Source organism: Pelecanus crispus, chromosome 2 (genome assembly GCF_030463565.1).
Source record: "Pelecanus crispus isolate bPelCri1 chromosome 2, bPelCri1.pri, whole genome shotgun sequence".
Classification (NCBI taxonomy): domain Eukaryota; kingdom Metazoa; phylum Chordata; class Aves; order Pelecaniformes; family Pelecanidae; genus Pelecanus; species Pelecanus crispus.
Window position 1 is genome coordinate 166,734,127 of NC_134644.1, and position 21,416 is coordinate 166,755,542.

At 38.8% G+C, this 21,416-nt stretch overlaps 1 protein-coding gene across 1 annotated transcript in view; it reads left to right on the forward strand.

The window, feature by feature from the left end:
- Positions 1-21,416, forward strand: part of TG (thyroglobulin) — a 167,469-nt gene that overhangs the window by 52,512 nt on the left and 93,541 nt on the right. Inside the window, exons 27-35 of the mRNA XM_075705217.1 lie at positions 771-938; positions 1,482-1,547; positions 2,270-2,350; positions 4,435-4,572; positions 5,685-5,861; positions 6,842-6,953; positions 7,514-7,593; positions 9,462-9,605; positions 12,311-12,376. Of these exons, the coding sequence (XP_075561332.1) occupies positions 771-938; positions 1,482-1,547; positions 2,270-2,350; positions 4,435-4,572; positions 5,685-5,861; positions 6,842-6,953; positions 7,514-7,593; positions 9,462-9,605; positions 12,311-12,376 (1,032 nt within the window). The remainder of the gene's footprint in view (positions 1-770; positions 939-1,481; positions 1,548-2,269; positions 2,351-4,434; positions 4,573-5,684; positions 5,862-6,841; positions 6,954-7,513; positions 7,594-9,461; positions 9,606-12,310; positions 12,377-21,416) is intronic.

Sequence of the window (21,416 nt, forward strand, 5' to 3'; positions counted from 1 at the left end):
AATGTTTCCAGGAAATTATTTTCCGTTTTGACATCTTGTATTTTTTGCATCAAAATATTCTAGGTGATCTTGTAAAGTCCATTTCTCTCTATATTTACCATCATATTTTGGTATACCCAGTCCATTAAGAGAGAAAAAAAAAAAAAAAGTCAGAGAGGGCACTGTAAGACCATAGAAATGCTTGAGCTGTGAGAGCAAGTACAAAGCAAGAGCTGAGTATTGTCTAGACACATAGCGTCTAGTAACAGACTGACGCCAGAACACCTGGCCTTAAGCGTGCTGGTCCCCCTGACTCACGCCGCGATGCTAGGGGAGACTCAGGCCTGGGCTGACTGAAATCAGGCACCAATCCAGGAAAACATCCCAGTAAAAACATAAGTGCTTTCTTGGTTCAGAGCCTGAGACTGTGAGACCGCCAAAGGATTGAATATGTCTCTCTGGTGCTATAAAGTGCTGAGAACAGTGTTGGGTATTATCAGATAATAGTAATATTTTATTAGGTGGTAATAGTGTGTGCTTTAAATCTCTGAAAGGCAGGCTGTAAATGTTTGTTTTAGGTATGAATAGCTAACCTGAGTACTCCAATTTGAACGTATGGCTCTGATTTTCTTTTTGGGTTTTTTTTTGGGGTAGCAGTAAAGGGTATCTATCTCAGTGACACAGGTTCCATTGGCATTTAGAGAAAGTATTGGGATGCTCAGGTGAAAAGCCCTGCGTAGAGGTGCAAAGCATTACTGGAGTGATGCAACTCTCTCTTTGCCTGAACCTAGGTACCATTTTGTGTAGTTTGATGAGCTACCCAGACGTGCTGATCTGCGATGCAAATGGCTGGAGTCCAACACCAGCACCTGTCATGGATGAGCTGTGTAAAGGTGTGAGCTATGATGAAAAAGAGAAGATGTTTTCTTTCACCCTGGGAGGACAAATGTTTGGTGGAAGTATGTCAATGAATTATCTCAATTTACAGTACCTTAATTCTTCTGTAGACTGCCTTTTTCACCAGCTTGCTCTGGTACTTCAGTGCTTTTTTTTCTCAAGTAAATCCTTATCTGTACAATCACAAGAGAATAAGAACTCCCTGATTGGATGGATTGTTAGATAGATGGACCTCTCAGACTTTTCTGTGTGAACATTAAAGAAGGTCAAGAAAGTGTTGGTTTTAGTAAGTTACCCGGTAATACTTCTAATATTTAATTTAGGCAGATTCAAGCCAATAATCTGAAAGAAAGGTAATCTCTGGAGCAAATGCAAAAAGAGAGATGCCCAGAGCTGCACAGAAAAAGCAGTGATAGAAAATAGAATAAAGCTTTGGCACCCTGGACCCAGACTAGCACCAGGACACCTGAGTCCTTCCTTAGGGTCTTGTCTTGTAAATAAGGTGACGTATAGTTTAGTGATGTGTTTTTAATGCAATTTCTGAGCATTTCAATACTACCTGTTTAATTTCAGCAGCTATTCTAACAAACTTTTTTCTTTATTAGCTTCTAAGTTGGCAGAAGAGGCAGAAAGAGATTTTACTACCTTTCAGCAAGTTTATCTGTGGAGAGGTGAGTTATCTCACAAATGTTATAAAAGCTTATGATGAACTGTAGGCAGTGGCAGATGTGTGTTCTACAATGGAAGTGTCATTCTCACTTTATTTTATACTGTCCAAATTGAGACGCTACTCGAAAGTCTTTTCTGGCAGGGGCAGATGTAATACAGAGTAATTCTGCTACTGTCAGTTTCATGAAATTTGGGTAAATTCTTGTATCTGAGAATATGCTTTATAACTTTTAATACCTGTGAAAAATGGTATCGTGGAGACACTTGCCTTTGTCCATCAGTGTCCAGGTACCATAATAACTTGGCTCATTATACATAACGAGATGGGTTACTTTTATTAGCATGATAACTATGTATGTGGGTTTTTTTCAATTTTACTTTCTGAATGCCACAACTTACACAGCAGGACCTGCACAAATGATTTGTGATACTGCTTTATAAATGCACACAGACTCCAGAGTGCTGATGCTGAATTCATAGTGATTGTGGATAGGGCATTTGCTTTTATCCTCCAAACAGCGCATTTTGGTTTAGGTTTTTCCCAGAGTTATAAGCAGATGGTTTTACTCATTTTTGATTCATCAGTTGGTGGAAGTATCTAAGGAGTTTTCCTAAATACTGCACTTCAAAATATTTGCTAAATTTAGGGAACTAAGGATGATCTTGTCTTGTGGAAGAAAGATAAAGGGAATTACTATGCTCTTTAATTCCTGTTGCATTCCAGGCTCCGATATGGTCACCCGGACTAGAACCTCAGAGTGCAATGCTACCGCTTTGAAGACAGAGAGTGATCTAACGTTATCAGGTATTATAGTAAGGGTGGACAGAGGTGGTAGCAAAAGTTAGCAGAGGGACATGCAGAGTTTAACCAGAAAATATATATTTCCATATATGTATTGAAATGATGTAGGCAGTGTGAAGTCCAGAGGATTTCTCTCAGGTAGGGAATACAATACAGGTTTTGAGAAAGGTATTAAAAATACAAGCCTCCTGGAAGGCTCTCCTGTCTTTCTGGTTTTTACCTTCCCAGACCAGGCTGGAAGTGAAAGGGTTAAAATGTTCTGTGAAAGCTTGTTATTTCAGACTTGCTGAACTGTAAAGACCCAGGAAATATTATGTGGCTGAGAAAAAATTTTGCATAAACCCAGGAATCAAATCCTTAGCCTGGGCATATTTACTGTTACTGACAATATGACTGTAAATATGATGCTTAGAGGAATTCAGGATGAAACTGCAATCACAAGTGTTTCTTCCATGCATGGTGGAAGTGAGGGACCTGTGAAGTTCTCTAGCTCCTTTGTTATGCCAGGCTCTGCTCTTCATTATACTAAGTCATTTATATATCCAAAATCATTTGTATTAAGTTACTAGATTTCCTTTGGGCTTTCAGCACCATAAACCTAAAAGAAAGAGAGCAGTGGAGCCTGTTGAGAGCACTTTGGTTCATCTCTAATGAATTGTAATCTTTGCTGAGGACCCTTGATGAATACCTGAGCATGTGATTTAATATATGTAAATTACTAACATGAAGTGAATTGCTGATTTTGTTTATCTAGTTTGAACGGAATGTAAACCAAAATGCCCATTTAGCTAGTGGCACTCCTATACAATTAGTTGTATCTTAAAGTCTAGACTTAAAAATGAGAAAAAAATACACTTAATACACGGGGTTAAATTCTCTTGCATTTACCTGCCAAGGCATGAGTGCAGCCCTTGGGGTTCTCCATTTATCTTGCTGGGCTGATGATATCATTAAAACCTGAAGGTATGCAAGGAATGCAGCTTCTTCCTCCATCCCTTAGTCTTAGTCATGACACAAGTTTCAAGAGAAACTGAAGGTTGAAGTCTTGAGAGGTAACAATAACTTTTTAAAAAGTTATGGATACATCTGGGAAAATGTCTACAGAGCTTTTATTACTTGGTGATCATCCTTACAGCACATAGTAACTTATCTTTTGTATTTTCTGATAGAAAATTCAAAGCTATTGTGCATTCCCAGCATGTCAGTGAGTGCTTCAGCATTTCAGCTGCAATCATCAGCATGTCTTTACTTTACTATTTTCATTTTTGTCTGGATGTATCAGTACATGCAAGATTAAATAACAGAATCTCTCAGCATGTTGGAGTAACTGGGATGAGACCTGCTGATGACATTTGACAAATAAAAAGTGTTTATGGGGAAATTTGTAAGAGATCAGTGAAAAATGTCCATTTCTTTCAATATTTCACTTGGGCCCTTATTTACAGTGATTAATTTGAAAACAACCTGAAATAGCTGTGATTGTTTCAGAGGGAGCTCAGGAGGTATCAAGCATTGCATACATATCTAAAGATCACAGGCAGGTGACAGAAAGGAGTCTTTTAATGTGGTCTGTGGGAGCATAAACTACGAGAAATAAGGTTAAATGACTGAAATAGGTATTAAGCTTGTTAAGAGATCTTTTAACACTGAGAGGTGTAAAAGCTTCCCAAGGGAATATAAGGAAAATGCTGTATTTTGGATTAATAAAGCTAGATTGATTAAGGTATTGTAAACATCCTCTGAGGCATCATACTTCACTGTTGGGCTGATGTGTTTCATGACAGAGTAGAGAGAACCTTCTTATTTCTAGGAGCTGTGATTTTCATCTAGTTTTTGGGTGGTGGACATAGACTGACAATGCAGTGTTGTGCAGTGCAGCCTGGCAAGGAGGCATTGCCTTACATGAGCAACAATTAACTGTGGGTGGACAATTCTGTTATTAAAAGCAGCCTTTGATGTATGTTAGCCCTACAAAATGGTTGCAGCTGTTTTACCGTGAAAGGCAGAATTTTATACGTAAATAAATTTAATTTATTCCAGATCATAGCTAATTTTTTTGTGGGTTTGTTTGTTTGTTTGAATCTCAGATTCCACAAAGGATCTTTTCTACCTAATGGACAACAGCCAGATACAAAGTGACCAGAACTATTCTCTCCCTTACCAGCAGTATTGGATCTTCAGGCAGAAGTACTCAGCAGAGGAAGCTGTGCTTTGGTGTCTGACACGTAAGACATCTTGGAGACCATTATTCTGTAGGGAATAATAATTAATTAAAATCTTTTAATAGGTATTATAATCATGATGTGTAGAAACTCTGGTCTTAGGGTTTTTTCAAGGAAAACCCACAAAATTTTCATGGAAGTTGCTAATGGGGCCACGTGTTTGTTCCTTCCAATCTTTGCTGTGACAGAAAGGGTATCCATCATTCATCATGAGGGTATCTCTGTTATGGGCAAAAGAAGTAGAAGATACAGCTTAGGCAATACTCTGCTGTTCTTGAAATGTACCCCTCCAAATAGATATATGACATGGTGGTGAAAGGAGAAGGTAAAATACAAATATGTGGGGTTAATGATAAAGTATACTTCGCTGCAAAAAATGGAAGAGGGTTCCTAGCTCTGACTACCAGGAAGGCTGAACCAAGAGTACTAAACCATGCACAAACATCACTGTAAGAGGTCAGCAGAGCTGTCATACCTGTTTAAAATGAAACATTGAGGTATATATATCTTTATAGAAGCCATTGCCACAGTAATTAAGAAATGGCTTTGATGGCTTTGTTTCTTTTCTGAAGGTGCATTATTACCCTGGGCCAAATTTCAGTGCAAATTGCTAACAGCAAATGGCTTGAACAGTTGAATCTAGAAAAGTTATTTATATTTTTGTGTGATGCAAAAATTTCCTAAGACATTGTAGACTTAATTGTCCTTTTTATTCTTTAGAGACCCACAACTGATGCAGAGTTCTTTTATGATTATACAGTTTGCATGTCAAATTTACTAAAAAGGAAGAGAGAGAGATATCTTTATGAACCACAATGTTAAAGTGACACCAATACACTAGGGTAATGCTTGTCACAGTTGGGGAATGTATCTCTCCAATTAGCTGTGGTGTAACTCCTTTTCTGTGCTCTCCAGGTAAACCCGCTCTTCAGTGTCACTAGAAACAGAATCTGTCCCTATTTCACTTGCACTGTAATAGGATAATATTGAAATTCTCACTTTTAGTTGAGAATGTTTGCTGATGGATAGCTTTAAGTGCACTGAAGACATGAAGAGGAATAGAGAGGGGAAGAAACCCTCATCTCTGTGTAACTCTTAGTGAATTTTCTTCCTAGGTTGTGCACAAGAAGATGAGTTTTGTCGAATGGCAGATCTTCGAAATGCTGCAGACAAACACTTTGTGTGTACCCTCTATCCAGAGGCACAGATTTGTGATGGCAACCTCGACCAAATACCAGAAAGCTGTCGAACAGTGCTGCCCTGGCAACCACAGACATTGTATCGTAAAATAGGCAAGTTTGGAGATTTGGATGTATAATGCGTGCTCTAACCCTGGTAATGCAAGCTAGCGTTTTGGCTCTTGATTCTGAGAAAAAGTCTGAATGTATGAATGAGTCCTGGGATGTGATGGTGCAAGGGAAGGTCAGGCTGTTCTGGGTATGGTTTTTCATTTTCAGTTTAGAATGGAAAGATATTAATCACGAGTTCCACTCTCCACCTCAGTTATTCCCAATTCAGAGAGGTCAAGGGTAGCTCAAATATTTTGTATACCAGATCTTAGATCTTTTTCTAATGTGGGTGAATGGGAACATCATTGGGTTGTCACCAATCCCATTTTCTATCATTAAAATTTCCATGATAGTGAAGCAGTGTAGAAATTGAAAGTCATTGAGTGTAATTTTTTTTTTTTTTTTTGCAAATCCAGAGTTATAGACATGTGGACTTTTTTAACCTCTGCTCTTTGAATATGTGGGAACTTCAATGATTTTCTCATAGGGCTCATGTGAAGAGTCTGGACAAACAAGCCTGTTATAACTGTACAGGAACCTATACTTTTGCTGTGAAAAATGTGAAGGTCCCATGAACTAAACTATTAAATTGTGTCTTTTCATGGAGCCCAAACTGCAGCACAGGTTGAATAATGTGTGAGCACACTGGAGTCTTCCAGTCTGGAGTTGTCCCCCAGTTTTTGGACCTTGCAGAAGGAGTAACATCAATACAGGGATCAGAAACAGAAGCCCTGGGCTGGAAGCCTTTCCTTGGCGATGTACTTTGCTCAGCTTTTAGAGCCTTCTCTTGTTGGATTTTTGTTCATCTTCAGGCTTAACCATCAAAAGTTTACTGTGATAATGTAGCATTATCTTTTAATTGATCAAGACCATTGTAGCACAGAAACATAAACTTTACCCTTACTATGTGATTACTTGACCAGTATATGTAAATTACAAGGTTAAGATGATTTTTCCAATTTTGTTTTTCTTTTTCCTTCCAGTCACTCTAAAAAGTTCTGTGAAGAGTTTCTACACACGTGTACCATTCCAGAAAGTAATGGGGATCTCAGTGAGGAATAAGACTGACATGAGCAGAAAAGCTGTTTCAGATGGGTAGGACATGACTGTTCCTTTGTTTTTACTGGAAGTTTAACCATGCGTGAAACACCAAGGGCCTGTTACGCAGAGAAGGGAATCAGATGTATTGATCCAAGAACAGCATTGTTTAAGAATATTTAATGAAGAAAAAATAGCATATGATTTAAATTTATCATTGAGTTATAGTTAATAATGTATATAATTAGCAATTACATATATGAGAATTATTACTTACACTGCTATTAAATTGCTGGTTGGCCTGTTAAATCTCTTGGCAATAATACAGCAAATTAATTTAGGCTGATATTTTTAGGGCAGGTGTAAAAATAATCATCTAAATTATTAGACGTAGTCTGGTAGACATATACTGATCAAACATAATTTCATTTACAAATGCAAAAAGTATGGAAGTGTCTATGCAGTATAAAGAACCATGAAGCAGTCTTATTGTGAAAAGCTTATTTACAGGTTGTCAGTGTCTCTCCCCTATGCATTATCCTCTCTTCTCTTCCCTTCTCCATGACAGAGACAGATTATTAATGATACTAAAAATAATGATGTTTTTCCTTTCCCAGTTTCTTTGAGTGTGAGCGTTGGTGTGATGCTGACCCCTGTTGCACGGGATTTGGCTTTTTTAATGACTCTCAGCTATCAGGTATTTTTTCACTGTTTTTATTTGTAAAATAATTTCAGTCTCCCTTCATTATTCCAAACTTTACCATTCTTTTGCTGTGAAGGGCACTTTAAAAGCCCTTGCAGATCTTATGCAACTCTCTTTAGCACCTTTTGAGTAACCATAGCCTTTCCTAGGAGTTCAGCCCAAAGACATGCTCCACATCTCAGAAATTATTAAGAAAAGTTCATGAGAATGAGTCCTTAAGAGGCTGCAGTTCCAACAGCATGAAATTCAAACTAATAAAACTCCAGGGAACTGTTACTTCTCATTTATCAACACCTCTTCCAAAATGTTGGCTGACTTTTTTTTGTGATTTTTTTTTTATGTTGTTTAATTTTTTTTTAAACCTAAGGGACTTAGAAAACTATCTATTACTGAAATTAAATGCATGTTAAGCACATAATGTCCATGGATAATTTTGGGGCAGCTTAGCCTTTTGGCTTTCTTGGATGTCTGAACTTCTCTGCTCCCAAATTTTTGTCTTCTACTTGAGGAAGATTGGTTGGGGATAGAGGTTGCCTACCTTTTTCTCCATAGTATTTTAGCTACTTAAGACATCTCAAGTTGGAATTCTGTTAGTCTGAGAAAATCAGATCTTTAAAAGTATGTGTGACTTGAAAGCCATTAAAAAGTCAAACAAACGTATTTTACTCACCTGAGATGGCTAATTTAAGGGTGTTGTCACTCTATGCTCCCTCTATAGTCAGCAGAGAGAGGTATAGACACAACTATGGCATCATTAATAGCTTTGGTTGCCTATTCTGGAGGCACTTTTCTTTCCACTGGCTGTAAAGGAAGTGCTGTGTTTAAAAGAAAGTCTTTAGCAGGTGTTTAATATTGGATGCCATCCAGGTCAAAGTCAATGAAATATTTTTTAATATTTCATTCCAATTCAGATTTAGGCCACTAAAATGGCTAACCTTGCTTTCGGAAGTGTCATGTGCTGCTCAACTCTCCCTGAGGTCATTAGGATGCGCTGGTTTTACAATTCATTTGTGAATTTGGAACACTTCAGAAATATATTTTTTTAATTCCTTTCTTTGTTGAGCAGACAAAATTTTCACTCAGTCAAAAATGAGTGGCTTAGAAAATTAATCCAATGTAGTTTAGATTGGAATTACTGTGCAAATCAAAAATAGTCAACAGTTTTCATAGCTCCATATGACCATGCAAAATTTGAAGTCTTAACTGAATATGACTTTAAGTTTCTTTAAATAGTTCTAAAATAAATTAAGGATTTTAAGGCACTGAATGTGCAAAACTGACACCTCTTAGTTTATCTGATGAATATTTATTATCTGTGGCATTTCAGATATCCAGTCCTGGCATTCATACAGTCAAGAGAATTTTCAGTAGTGATTTTAACATGAGCTAGGATAAATCTTCAATGAAACTGTTAGCTGAGTTTCAAACCCTCCATTTTTTTCAGGTACAGAAATATTTATACTAGGTCTTTCAAAGGCAGATTTTTTATCTTGATGTAAGTAGGGGCTGTGTTTCAACACACATGCAGATATTTAATTTCCAGTATTGCATTAACGAGAAAGGGCTGCTTGCTCAAAGAAGAGGTCCTGATCTTTGCTCAGTGGAAATACTCCTAGTGACCTTAATGGGTTATAATGTTGGTATCCACCTTCCTTCATATTGAAGTAGTTGTGATTTTTCAACACTATTTTTAACAACAGAAAAATTTGGCCCATTTTAGCTATTTCCTTCTTTTGATTTCTAAGTCAGCGGAATTCCTTTTAACACTCAGTGGAACCGTGCTGTATTCACTTTCCTCAAAATACTATCTAGAAGACGAAAATTTTCCTCATCGTTTCTATAACCATGTATTTCCCTGGCAGGTGGAAAGATCACGTGCCTGACTCTGAACAGCCTAGGAATCCAGACGTGCGCTGAAGAAACAAGAAGTGTTTGGCAAGTTTCAAATTGTAGTTCACCAGATGCTGAAGTCAGAATACACCCGTTTGGCTGGTACCAAAAGCCTGGTAAGTGATGCAGGGCACATGGCCTTTCTGACTGGTTTCTGCACATTGAAGCTTATTAATTAGCTTCAATGTATAGAAGTGTCAACTTTCAGATGGAGGACCCATTTGCAAGCATCACAAATAGACAAGGCAGACAAATACGTGCAAGGGAAAGAAAGGTGCAATTTAATCTCTATTTTAATAGAAAGGAAATAGAAATACCTCAAAGAGGTATAATTTAATTTCTTAGACTTTATGGGAGACTTGTGGCCAATGTCAGAATCCAAATAATTTTTGTCCCACTGCACAGCCCTGGTGAGGACACAATTCTTTGTTTCTCACTGCTTGGCTTATGGTTTAACAGTGTGTGGATGTATAATTTCAAAAGGTTTGGTTTTGTTACAGAATTTAAAATTAACTTTTGGCTGTTTTGTTAAAGAAAGAGCCAAGACCAGATTCCAAGGTAGCACTGTATTCTTCAAGCAGTAAGAAGCCACTGTGTGTTTAAACAGAACAGAAGTTATGAGAGGTTAGGTTATTTCCTCAAGAAGAATCAAAACCAGATCTAGTCAAAGTGAATTTTCTTTTCCATAGCAAAACAAAAGACTCCATTACTTTGTTGAAAAATTTCAATGGGTTTGTCATTTGTCATATTCCTCAAGAGTGGCTCTAATTCTACTTTGTTAAGCTTTGATTTAACATAACTGAAACAATAAGGACAACAAACACCTGTCTGAGTGTATCCCCCTTTATGGGAGGATAGCCTGTTATTGAGTCTAAATGGGCAAGACCTTGTTGAACTCCACTGAAAGCATTGAGGCAAGTCTGGTGATGTTGACAGAATCAGGGGAAAAAAAATTAATAAAGAGTACTTTTTCTTGCTTTTAAACTCCCTTAGTTCTTGCAGAGTAGAGAAGGACTGATACCTGTGTGGAGAGAGGTGGCATGAAGTGTAGATATATACTGTCCAGTGCATGTGATATAAAGATAATCCAGTTCAAGCTGTGTAAAGCTAAATCAGATATCCTGGCAATGCACTGCATTTTACAGCATTGGTAAACTTAAAGAAAACATTCATACAGGAAGTGTCTGAAATAAGAACTTGATCCTGAGCTTTTCCAAGTCCTACGCTGCCACTCCGCCCGCTAGACCATCCATTTCCTCCCCCAGTGGAGTAACCCTTGTTAAAAAGGAGACACAGTTGAGGGGGCACCACGGAAGCTTATAGGGTTTCCCAGACCCTTGGTGTGGGATTGAGGGGGGGTGAGCTGAGGGTCTAGAGCTGAGAGGAAGCGAACAACAGGCCCGATAAAGTAGGCAATGGCAGGAGCATGTGGGCAGGGGGGACTGAGAAACAGCCAGGGGTAAGAATGAAGAATGGTAGAAAGGCAAAGTGAAGAGGAGACAGTGGAGGCGTAGATACGCTTCCACTTCTTGGAATTGTTTTTCCTGTCATTGACAAAGAACCAACTAAAAATAAAGTATGTTGCTCACTTCATGGACTGAGGGATGATGAAGAGGAGCCTGGAGTGTATGCAAAGGGAGGAGTGCTAAGAAAGACAGTGACATTTCTTTATGAAGTTAGGAAGATTCAGATGTGTTTCCACCATAATACAGAGCGAGGCACAGATGTTTATGCAAATGGAGATATTTGCAGACAAAAATTTGTATCAGTTGTGCTGGTGTGTTAGAGGTCTGGGAACCAGGAAGAGGAACAAGAAAGCTCTGAGGCTAAAAGGGAAAATGAGTGAAATCTGAAAGAGGAATTTACTGTAGGCAGTGGGACATTAGCATGAAGCAGGACCTTTGGTTGTAGTCCACGGTCTTATTGTAGGAAGGTACTTGTGTCTCTGTGTTTCATGATACGCTAAGTGGACACGTGAGCTGTTTGCCCGCACAGCTCTGCTCGTTAGCAATTTGACTTTGTATGTATAGTCATGGTTGCAGTTCACTCAATGAGGAGCATGTAGCAGCACTTTAAAGAGTTCTGGAGAGCCCCAATTCTTCATTCCTGTTAATGTGAAGGGTAAAAACTCCTGAGTTTTTAGAAATATCTATTGATTACATGCATGGGCAGTACAGAGTGGAAGAAGCAAACAGAAAATTGATCTGTCTTCAGCTTCTGTAGGGATGGTAATTTATTTTGTCTTAGTAGAGAATTTATAACTGATTTGATTAGCTGAAGTGTTTTACAAAATATGAACGCACAGATGAAACTTCTTGTTTGTTGTTTGAAATTACAAATGTTTAAGGGAAATGTTAGGAAAGGAGAAGTTTTGTGTGTGGAAAATATGAATGATTATTTCAGTTTTACTTTGGAAAGTTTCCTGCTGGAAACTGACTTGTTCCTAATTCTTGTTTTGAGAAATTCCAGTTTCCTAATCAGGAAGCAGAGAAAATCTCGTGTCTTCTGTGATGCAGAAAGCCAAATACAGAGCGGGGCATGGAAAAAACCACAGAACTACTGAAATGAGTTGCTCTTAAATAACTATGTTTTGAAAATTGTTTGTAGGAATGTTTATAAATATGGAATTTAGGGAAGTCTGGTTTCATGTAAAAGCTCAAAAGTGTTAGATAGCAAAGCAGCCTCTCATCCTTACTCTTGGTGTTTGTGGTGAGAAGATGCAACATCGAGATCCCAAAAGTCATGCTGGAAATACTGAGGTGTTGATTACGTTCCTTCAAGTGTAATTGTTTTCAAATGTTTTGTTTTTTTCTGCTTTCAGCTGACTTGAAGAACACCATGCCTAACCTGTGTCCACCTGTTAGTTTACCTCTCAGGCCAGAAAGTGGTAAGTGTATTCATGTATGAAGCAAAAAAAAAAGGAAACATCCTCTATTTTGTATGTATTGCTAAAAGATCACACTGTAATGAAATGGTTGTGTTCCCCATGCATTTACTCATCAGGTTTTTACTCATTTTTATTAATTGTGTGTCATTTAAATGGAAGAATTGTCATCCACGATGCTGGCCTAATATGTCTCAAACTCACTGCCACAAGAGGTCACTGAGGCAAGATATTTGGCAGAATTGATGAAGAAATCGATCACTTATAAATGCGGATGTCACATCACTTTTAATGGATATAACTTCATCTTTTAGCGCAGTGACCAATGAAGAAAAGCTCTGAAAGGGTAGTCTCCTGAAAAGCTGTTTATTGCGTTATTGTCTGCTGTTGTGGGGTTTCTAGCACCTTTCTTGTAGCATCTGGTGCTTGCCAGGATGGCAAGGGATGTCAGATTAGGCAAATCACCAGCAGTTTCTGCCAGTAATGCTGAATGCAAGGAGTGACAATGAGTTTTCAAATAGATACAAACAATTGCAATAGAGATGCAAAGTCAAATTTAGCAAATCTAGTTTTCTCCAAAAAGCAAGATGATGAAAGGGACAATTCCTCCAAAAATTGATGCAGGTTTAGACTGCTTTATAATTGGTGGTACAGAAGAATGTGGTATTGCCTTTAGTCCTTGTTTGTGGTTTCCTGCAAGGGTGTGAATATTATCTCAAAGATTATTCAGAACAGGACCACAAGAAATGCAGTATTTGAGGTGTGTGTTGGGTCCCACTTTTGAAGAGATGTTGTAACTTGCTATGACACCATCTTTTTTGTACTGGTAAGAAAAATTTATTTCAGTCATTCAGTAAATTAATCTTATGGTACTCACATGTTATTTTAAAAGTGGATGGGTCCTCTTAATAAATGAAACTTAACCTCTGTCTTTCAGGGCTTTGTGTTTATTGCCCCCTAAAAAAATATGCAAATTGTCAACAGCTACAGGCTTCCCTGATGCGTCCTTTCCAGAAATACGCAGCGTATCTGCAAAATGCTGTGTGTAATGGAAAGGAAGCAGGCTGACTAGTCATTAGATAACTCAATTTAACCCTCCGATTAGACTGAAATTGAGAAGTCTCGTCCATGTCTGCCCTTGGTTATGTTTGATCTAAGCAAATTTGTTAATCTGTTTGTGTCTGTCTTTTCTTAAACCGTATGCAACTGGGCTTGCAGGAGATGCTTAGTACTCAATATTGAGTTCAGAATTTTTTACTGTTTCATCATCGTATCTATGACTACTAGTCATGATCATGTTCACACAATTCGTATTATAAGTAGAATTTATGCTAAAAGCACATAATGATTGTTTTAATGTGATAGAAGGAAAATGCCTATCTTTATAGGTAAGCAGAAATAATTTTTGTGTGAAATGCTGGAAGGAGCTAGTGGGGTAATGTGTAGGTTGGGCAATTCAAAATTCAACTTTGCAAAGTTTTTTTTCCATGGCATGTAGAAAACTGCTTTGCTAAAGTTTTCTTCCTGCCAGTGTGAAGCTTTGTAGTAATTTTGTCATTTTCCTTTTATGTTTTTCTTGCTTTCTTATATCTAGGAAAATACTGACCTAAGCAGCACTTAAGAAAACTAGGCCTTTCTATCTGTCATTTGCTTCTCACTCTAAACACTGCCCAGAACTTAGCCACAGCAAGTAAGGTGCTCATCTTACCCTTAGTAACAATCTTGATCTAGCACCCATTTCCAGGTCATCTTTCCAAATACAGAGCAACTAGGGAAGTCTCTGGTTTGCAGAGGTCTGGTTAACCACCCAAGTGAGCAGAGCCTCCCATGAAGAGGCAGGATTCTGGGGAGTGCTTGTCCTGAGGACAGCGATCAGAAGTCACTGAATTACGAAGAGCACAGCTAGCCTGGATGTCAAATTAGCACTAGTATCTTCTTACTCTTTGGATTTCCAACACCAGTGTGTGCAGCAACGCATTCAAAATGCAACTGGGCACCATCTGTCCTTCTTATGTTCTGCCTCATTTTGATAGTAAAAGTACCAGCCTGGTTATTTAGGTCAGATTGCTCTCTCTGTCGCATTGTCAGAGGTTTTGGAAAATTTTCAAAAATGTTGTTTCCAAACTCTTTGTGGTTATATATGTTATATTAATATATGCTATAGAAGATCAATGGGTTTAGAATTGGGCATCATAGAAAAGCTAGCAGTGACTGAATTTGCTACATTGTGGTATTGCTTGTACACGGGGAAAAAAATAATACTGTGACTGCTGTGTGGTACCCAGATGGTGAGTGTGAGAAAATGTCACTATTTAAAGGGCAGTGTCGTGTGTGTGTATATATATATGGGGGTGTGTGCATGTAAGTGTGTATATGTATATAAAAAAATATAAAACTTTCCATCAAAAGATCAGAAAGATACTTAAATTTGAACACTTTGCCAGAAGGCTCTGTGAAATAGTGAAGTTAATGTTATGTCCAATCTAGATTCTAAATTCACTGAAGCACAATTAAGGCCTATGTTTTAACAGACAGTTAAGGCATTTGACTGCCTCATTTTCTAGTTAGCCAACCTTCAATGCTTAGGACAGCATGCTCAGCACTTTGCTTCCTCCCATTTGCAGTCAGGGTGCTGATTCCCTTCCAAGTCTATGGCGTTTCCAGCCCTGACACATTGTGAAGAAACCCAGATTAGCAGACTTATTTTCAGTCCTGTGGGAAGTAGATGCTTTGCTTGTTTTATTCATTGTTCTTCTTGACAGAGAGGGTAAAGACATGTAGGACCACAGAACAATGGAAAAAGCCTCAACAACAAGCGTTGTACATGGGCAGCAAAAGAAAGAGTACGGAAAATGTGGGTCTGCTGCTGAATGGGGCAGGAGACCTGTTGGCAATGGATATGGAAAAGGCTGAGGTACTTAGTGCCGCCTTTGCTTCAGTCTTTACTGGCAAGTCCAGCCATCAGGCCTTTGAGACCAGTGGGGAAGACTGCAGCAAGGAAGACTAAACCTCAGTGAGGAAGTATCAGGTTAGGGAACAAGCTGGACATACAAACCCTTGGGGCCTGATGGGGTGCACCCATAAGTTCAGAGGGAGCTGGTTAATGTCATTCTGAGGGCACTCTCAATTACCTTTGAAAAGCCCTGGTGATGGGGGAGGTTCTTGAGGCTGGGAGGAAAGCAAATGTCACCTCTGTCTTCAAGAAAGGCAAGAAGGAAGACCCAGGGAACTATAGGCTGGTCAGCCTCACCTTGATCCTTTGGAAGGTGGTAGAGCAACTGATCCTGGATATTGTTTCCAGACGTATTAAGAACAAGAAGGTGACTGGGAGTAGTCAGCATGGATTTGTGAAGGGGAAAATCATGCCTGACCAAAGAGATAGTCTTCTACAATCAGCTGACTGTCTAAGTGGATGAGGGGAGAGCAGTGGATGTTATTTATCTTGACTTTAGAAAGGCTGTTGCAGTTTCACATAACATCTTCATAGAAACTGATGAAGTAAGGTCTAGATAAATCAGCAGTGAGGTGGATTAAATGCTGGCTGAACTGCTGGGCACAGAGTTGTAATCCAGCTGCAGGCCAGTCCCTGGTGTACCCCCAGAGCTGATACTGGGGCTAATACTGTTTAACATCTTGAATAATGACCTGGACAATGGGACAGAGTGCACTTGCAGTGAGTTTGCAGATGATGAAACGTTGGGAGAAGTGGTTGACAGACCAGATGAGTGTGCTGCCATTCAGAGGGACCTCAACAGGCTGGAGAAATGGGCAGACTTGCATCTTGGATCAAGTGGTTTTTTAGCTCTGTCTGAAAATTGGCTAGGACCTTCATCTAGCAGTTGTATGGAGAATCTGTTTTAACATTTAGCCTTCCGAGAAAACAGGTTGTCTTTCTCATGTTCACACATGCTTCAGCTTTTCTAGTTCAAACTAATAGAACTATTGGCTCCTTTGCTGTCTTTCCTTAGCTGGTCAGAAGAGCAAGATTTGTAAGCTAAGGTAACATCTTACATTAGCTGGTTTATGAAGTTATAAGAAGGTGCATTTTGAGGAATCTGGGACATCCTGCAGGAGGCCAGTTGTTAAATACCAGCTTCTCCATCTCTACCCTTATGGAAGGATGTCAATTCAGATTTGAGCATCTCTGAAGAACCAGTGGAATCCTTCTGCCATGGAGATGTCGAAGTGCTATTCTTTAATTAAAAAAAAAAAACAAAACCAAAACAGAACACAAACAAACGTGTCAAGGTTCTTCATTTTCCCCCTGAATAAGCTGGAGAACACTCTTTAAAAGAAAATTTTCATGGCCTCCAAACCATTTTCTCTGTCTGTCTGTTCTACAGTGAAGCCAGCTCTGCCAGTGCTAGATTATCTTGCTTTGGACTGTCACCAGGACTTCAGTTATCTCACTTTCTAGGTTATTTAAACTCAGAATCTTGCTGGTTGGTGGGTTTTTTGTTTCTTTGTTTTGTTTTGTTTTCCTAAAGCTTGCGTATACAATCTTTAACTGCCCAAAGTGAGCAAGGGACAGCTAGAATGATTTAATTTATCCTAGTATCTGCTTGAAGACAGAAATCCTTGAGCCAAGGAGCTGCAAGGTACTGTCCAGCCCTATTAGTCCTACCACACACGAAGGGGAATTCTGTTGCAGTCACTATAGGTTTAAAAGATGAAAAGTTGAGACCAAATTCTTTTGTCTCATCCAAATAATTTATTGGAGCTTCTTTCATTGAAACTCTCTCTAAATACTCTCTAAATAAATAAAACTCTCTAAATAAATTAAGCAAAAACATGTATTTGTTTTCCTTCTGCTTCCCAGTCTGGGCTTTTGAAGATATTCATGAGCAGAAATCTTCATAAAACCTCTAGAGCTTTGAACCTGCAATGGCAAAAATAATTTTCAATAGCAGCTTCTTTTCATGCCCAGTCACAGAGCAGCCTGCAGCCACCAGGAAAATTAAAAAAACCCAAACCCTTTCTCCGTGTCTCAGGAGAGACACAGCAAGAGGGAAGGCATGAAGTCCTTCCTCCCTGTTGTTTGCCTGTTACCAGATTATTCTTCCAGCAGCCCATTGTATCCCTGTGATTCCTCTGAGCAGCCTGAGGCTCCTGTTCTCTTTCCCCAGATTGCTCTCCCTACAAGCAGCACTGCTAGGAATTTCTAACACTCATTACATGCCCCATTAGTCTGCAAATAAGGGGAATTAAGTACTCCATAACGCCAGCAGGTCACTGCTGTCTGGCAGGAGGGAGATGAGCTGCACACTATCCTTAGTAACTTCTACCTAAATTCTTGTTGCTTTGCTGTTGCTTTAACATCTTTTGCCTATTTGTATTCTTGCAGTACCGTTTCTGATACAAGGTTGAACTCTCCAAGTCATCTTCATCACTAATTTGTAGTGTGTTTAACTGAATGTGTGGTTTTTATCTTTAACTAAATAAATACTTTTATTCGTACTTCTATCATATGGAGCAGAGTATGCTCCTGCTGGTCTGTTGTGATATCCGCATAGTTTCTGTTATCTGAGAAATAATGCTTGAAAAATAGATAGCCTGAACAGACTGGGAAAGTCCAACTTGTTACGTTTGGAGCATTTTTTCCCCTGAAGAAGTTAACATGCTGTGACAACACTGAGTATGGAACCATCTGTGGCGAGTTTCAGGTATGATCTGTGTGACCTTTAACGATAGGAGGACAGCTGTTATTTTAAGACCGCCCATGCTGAAAATGCTAGTATGTCATGCTGCAGTCTTCATTTACTTATGCTACTATTTAAATAACAACTCCGCTGAATTGTGTGAATAGGGAGGAATGTTCTGTAAAAAAGAAAATAGTCAGCTCTCATAATTAGGTTTCAGATGGAACTTTCTGCAGCCAGCTGTAAGATACAGGCAGTTAAGAAAAGTTTTTTATGAGAAATTATATATTGATATTTTACAGTCATATAATGCTGTTATTCAAAGGGTTTATGCACAAGGGATTTGAGCTGTGGAAGTGTTTATGTTTTTCCAGTTAGGACTGAAAGAAGCAAAACAATCTATGAAATACGTTACCTGGCTTTTTAGAAGGAAAACTTGTGCTGAAAGCAAACTGGAGAGCCTGCAAATATTCCCTTAAATGTGGAAGGGAAGAGTGACACTGATGTATAACTTCTGCTTTTGTACTTTGTTGTGAGATTTATGAATTGTATACAGTAATTATCCAAACTTTAATGAGCATTTGTGTCTTCAGGTTCCTCAGTTTTAAACAGGATTTAGATTTGGCAACTGCTAGTAGGCAATGGCCCTTAAATGGTCATCTCTGCACGGGACTGCAGATCGTATACAGATCATATACAGATTGTATACAGACATGGGCTCCATTCCCACTCCATCCAAATCAAGTAATTCATTGAGAAACCACTAAGGCATATGGATGTAATGACCTGTTAGGCCCTTCCTGTTTCTGCTTCCTGTGATCCCCTAATGATTTATAGTCGTTCCCTCCATGAAGGGCTGAGCAGTGGCTATGGGACATGGGAATAAATTTTGCATTGCGTTATCGTAGCACATGGTGTATTTCTGTTCTCAAAAGAGATGGTAGTACAGGTGCTGATGTAGCTGATTTTGATGATTAATAGTATCATTTGTCTTCCTGCTTTCCCACGATGCTGAGGATATGTCAGAGAGATCTTTGGTGTGAAACAAAGACAGCCTTTTTTATCCATCCTCAGGAACTGATCTACTGTGCCTCTGTACAGTATATTGGACCTCTGGTGTAGAATTACTCTATCTTAAGTCTTAAGTTATTTTTGTTCATTTAAGTTCTGTTTGTAAACATGAGGATTTAACCTTTTGAAAACAGCTCATTTTAAACCTGGATAAATATCTGGTACATTTTTTAGTATCCTATTACTATACCATATACTATAATTGGCACTACTGAAGGAGGCAGAAAGCTTGCATTTAACATCAGCATAGCAAGATTGCTCACTGCTGAAGGCCATAAATAACACAATTTTTAGTTTGCAACCTGTTTGTCTGAGGTGTGATTGTAGTTATTATGCAGCAGTTTTAGGAAAATTACTCACTTTGAATTATTCAGACCTCAGTGGATGGACAAAAATGAAAAGCAACTATATTTTCGAAAGAGTATATTTTCTGCAGGTCCACTCTGAGTTGGAGATTTGCTGGTTTTGGAGATTGTTGGTATACAGACAGGTTAGCAGTCTTCATTGGAAAAAAAATTCTGAACGCTAGGAATATAAAGCACTGAGTTCAGTCTGTAAATATATTTGTGGCTTGAGTGAGGGCTATTAAGTATGGCTCACAAATTTCAGAATTAAGATCAGAATTTGTCTTTCAAACATAAATTAGGCATACTAGACCCAGAGATCTGATTTATGTACCTGCTTAACCTCATGTTAACCTCATCTGATATATGTACCTCCTCAACTTCAAGAATTTTCTTCTAAATTTAATTTGTTATTTTATTGCACTTCTGTGTATCTTTTTCCTTACATCAAATGTCAAATTTTCCAGCAAACTCAGAACTGACCCCTCTTTGCTTCCACTGAAGCCAATGATGAAACTTTTGTTGACTTTATTAAAAGGATTTTATAATGTCATTGCCTGTGAAAGTGGGAGGTTGAACTCTGTGCCCCCAGGAAATCTATTCCAGTCTTGTGATCCTACGACTTGAATGGAAACAGAGTAAGGCCAGTGTGAGTCCTTTTGCAAATCCAGTCTTAAACCTTGCCTACCCAAACAAGAACATCTGGAAGTGAGAGGCTCTCTGTATGGGACATCTATAATTTTGCAATAAAAGTTACAGGGCTGACTGGATTCAGAGAGCTGTAATTATCCAATCAAAGCATTTGCCAAAATGTGGTTTGGAAGGTCAGAGCTTAACCTATATATAAACCAGAAATGTCTTCCAGCCCATCAGGTGCACTATGCATTTTCAGTAAAACAGTGCCAGTTTGTAGCTGTGTGCCATGTGAGAGCAGTTTCTAGACAAGGCAAGTTTAGATCAGCCATGAAAAATTCTGTTTTGCCCACGTAATGAAGCGGGTGTGCATGGCTGCAAGCATTGCTGGATCTGCTGCCAGGAGAAGGGAAGAAGGAAATAACTAATAGCCAAAATCTCTTTCTCAGCTAACTGCTGGCTGGCAATGTCCATAGTGGTGCCATGGAAGGTTCTGGGTTAAAGGGCTTTTTCTGTCATTAAAATAAGCATTAGTGGTTTTGCATTTATCTGCATCTGGGGTCAGCTGGGCACAAGATCAGAAAGGGAAAACACTGGAAGTCTCAGTACATAAATCTGATCTGAGATTATGAATGCTTCATCCAGCACTGAGAATGAAAAGAAAAAACCCCACAAACCCCAAACCAACCCAAAAAACAACCCCATGTGGGTAGTGGGAGGTTGCAGGGGTCACTTCTGTGAGATTCGGGGCAAAGAATAAGCAAAATAAAATGTGTTTTAGGTATGAATGTACGATCATGAGTGCATCATGGGTGGTCACTCTTCTGTACCTAGCATGGGCTGCAAAGTGCCCATTCTGTCTCATGTATTTGTGTCTCATGTATAAAATGAACGTTATTAACTTGACTCTAACCCACATAAAAGGATAAAATAAAAGTCTTGTAATGTAGAAGTAGGAAGTTTAGCTTGTGATCAAATGTAGAACACATTACATGTACCTAATAATGGCAGTGTGCACTCACAAGCTTAATCTGAGCACCTTCAAAAGATTTTAATAACGGTAAGCTAGTAAACCTCAGGGAAATAGATACAGGAGGCCAAATTCGTGTCGGAGGTGTAAATCCAAGGAAATTATTGTGCTTTTGTGGAATTGTTTTGCCTTTCTTTCCTGAGAGAGTAGAACTTTGCTTAGCAAGAACTCTTCTGAATGTTTGACCTGTGGGCAAACAGAGGCATATGAGGATTATGAGATTTGCCCGAGGTCACTCAGTGAGTCAGAAAAGCTATGGGAAGAGAGTCAGTCTGGTGAAATATCTTCCAAAACCACTGATGCACCCAGACTTGTTGACTTACAAT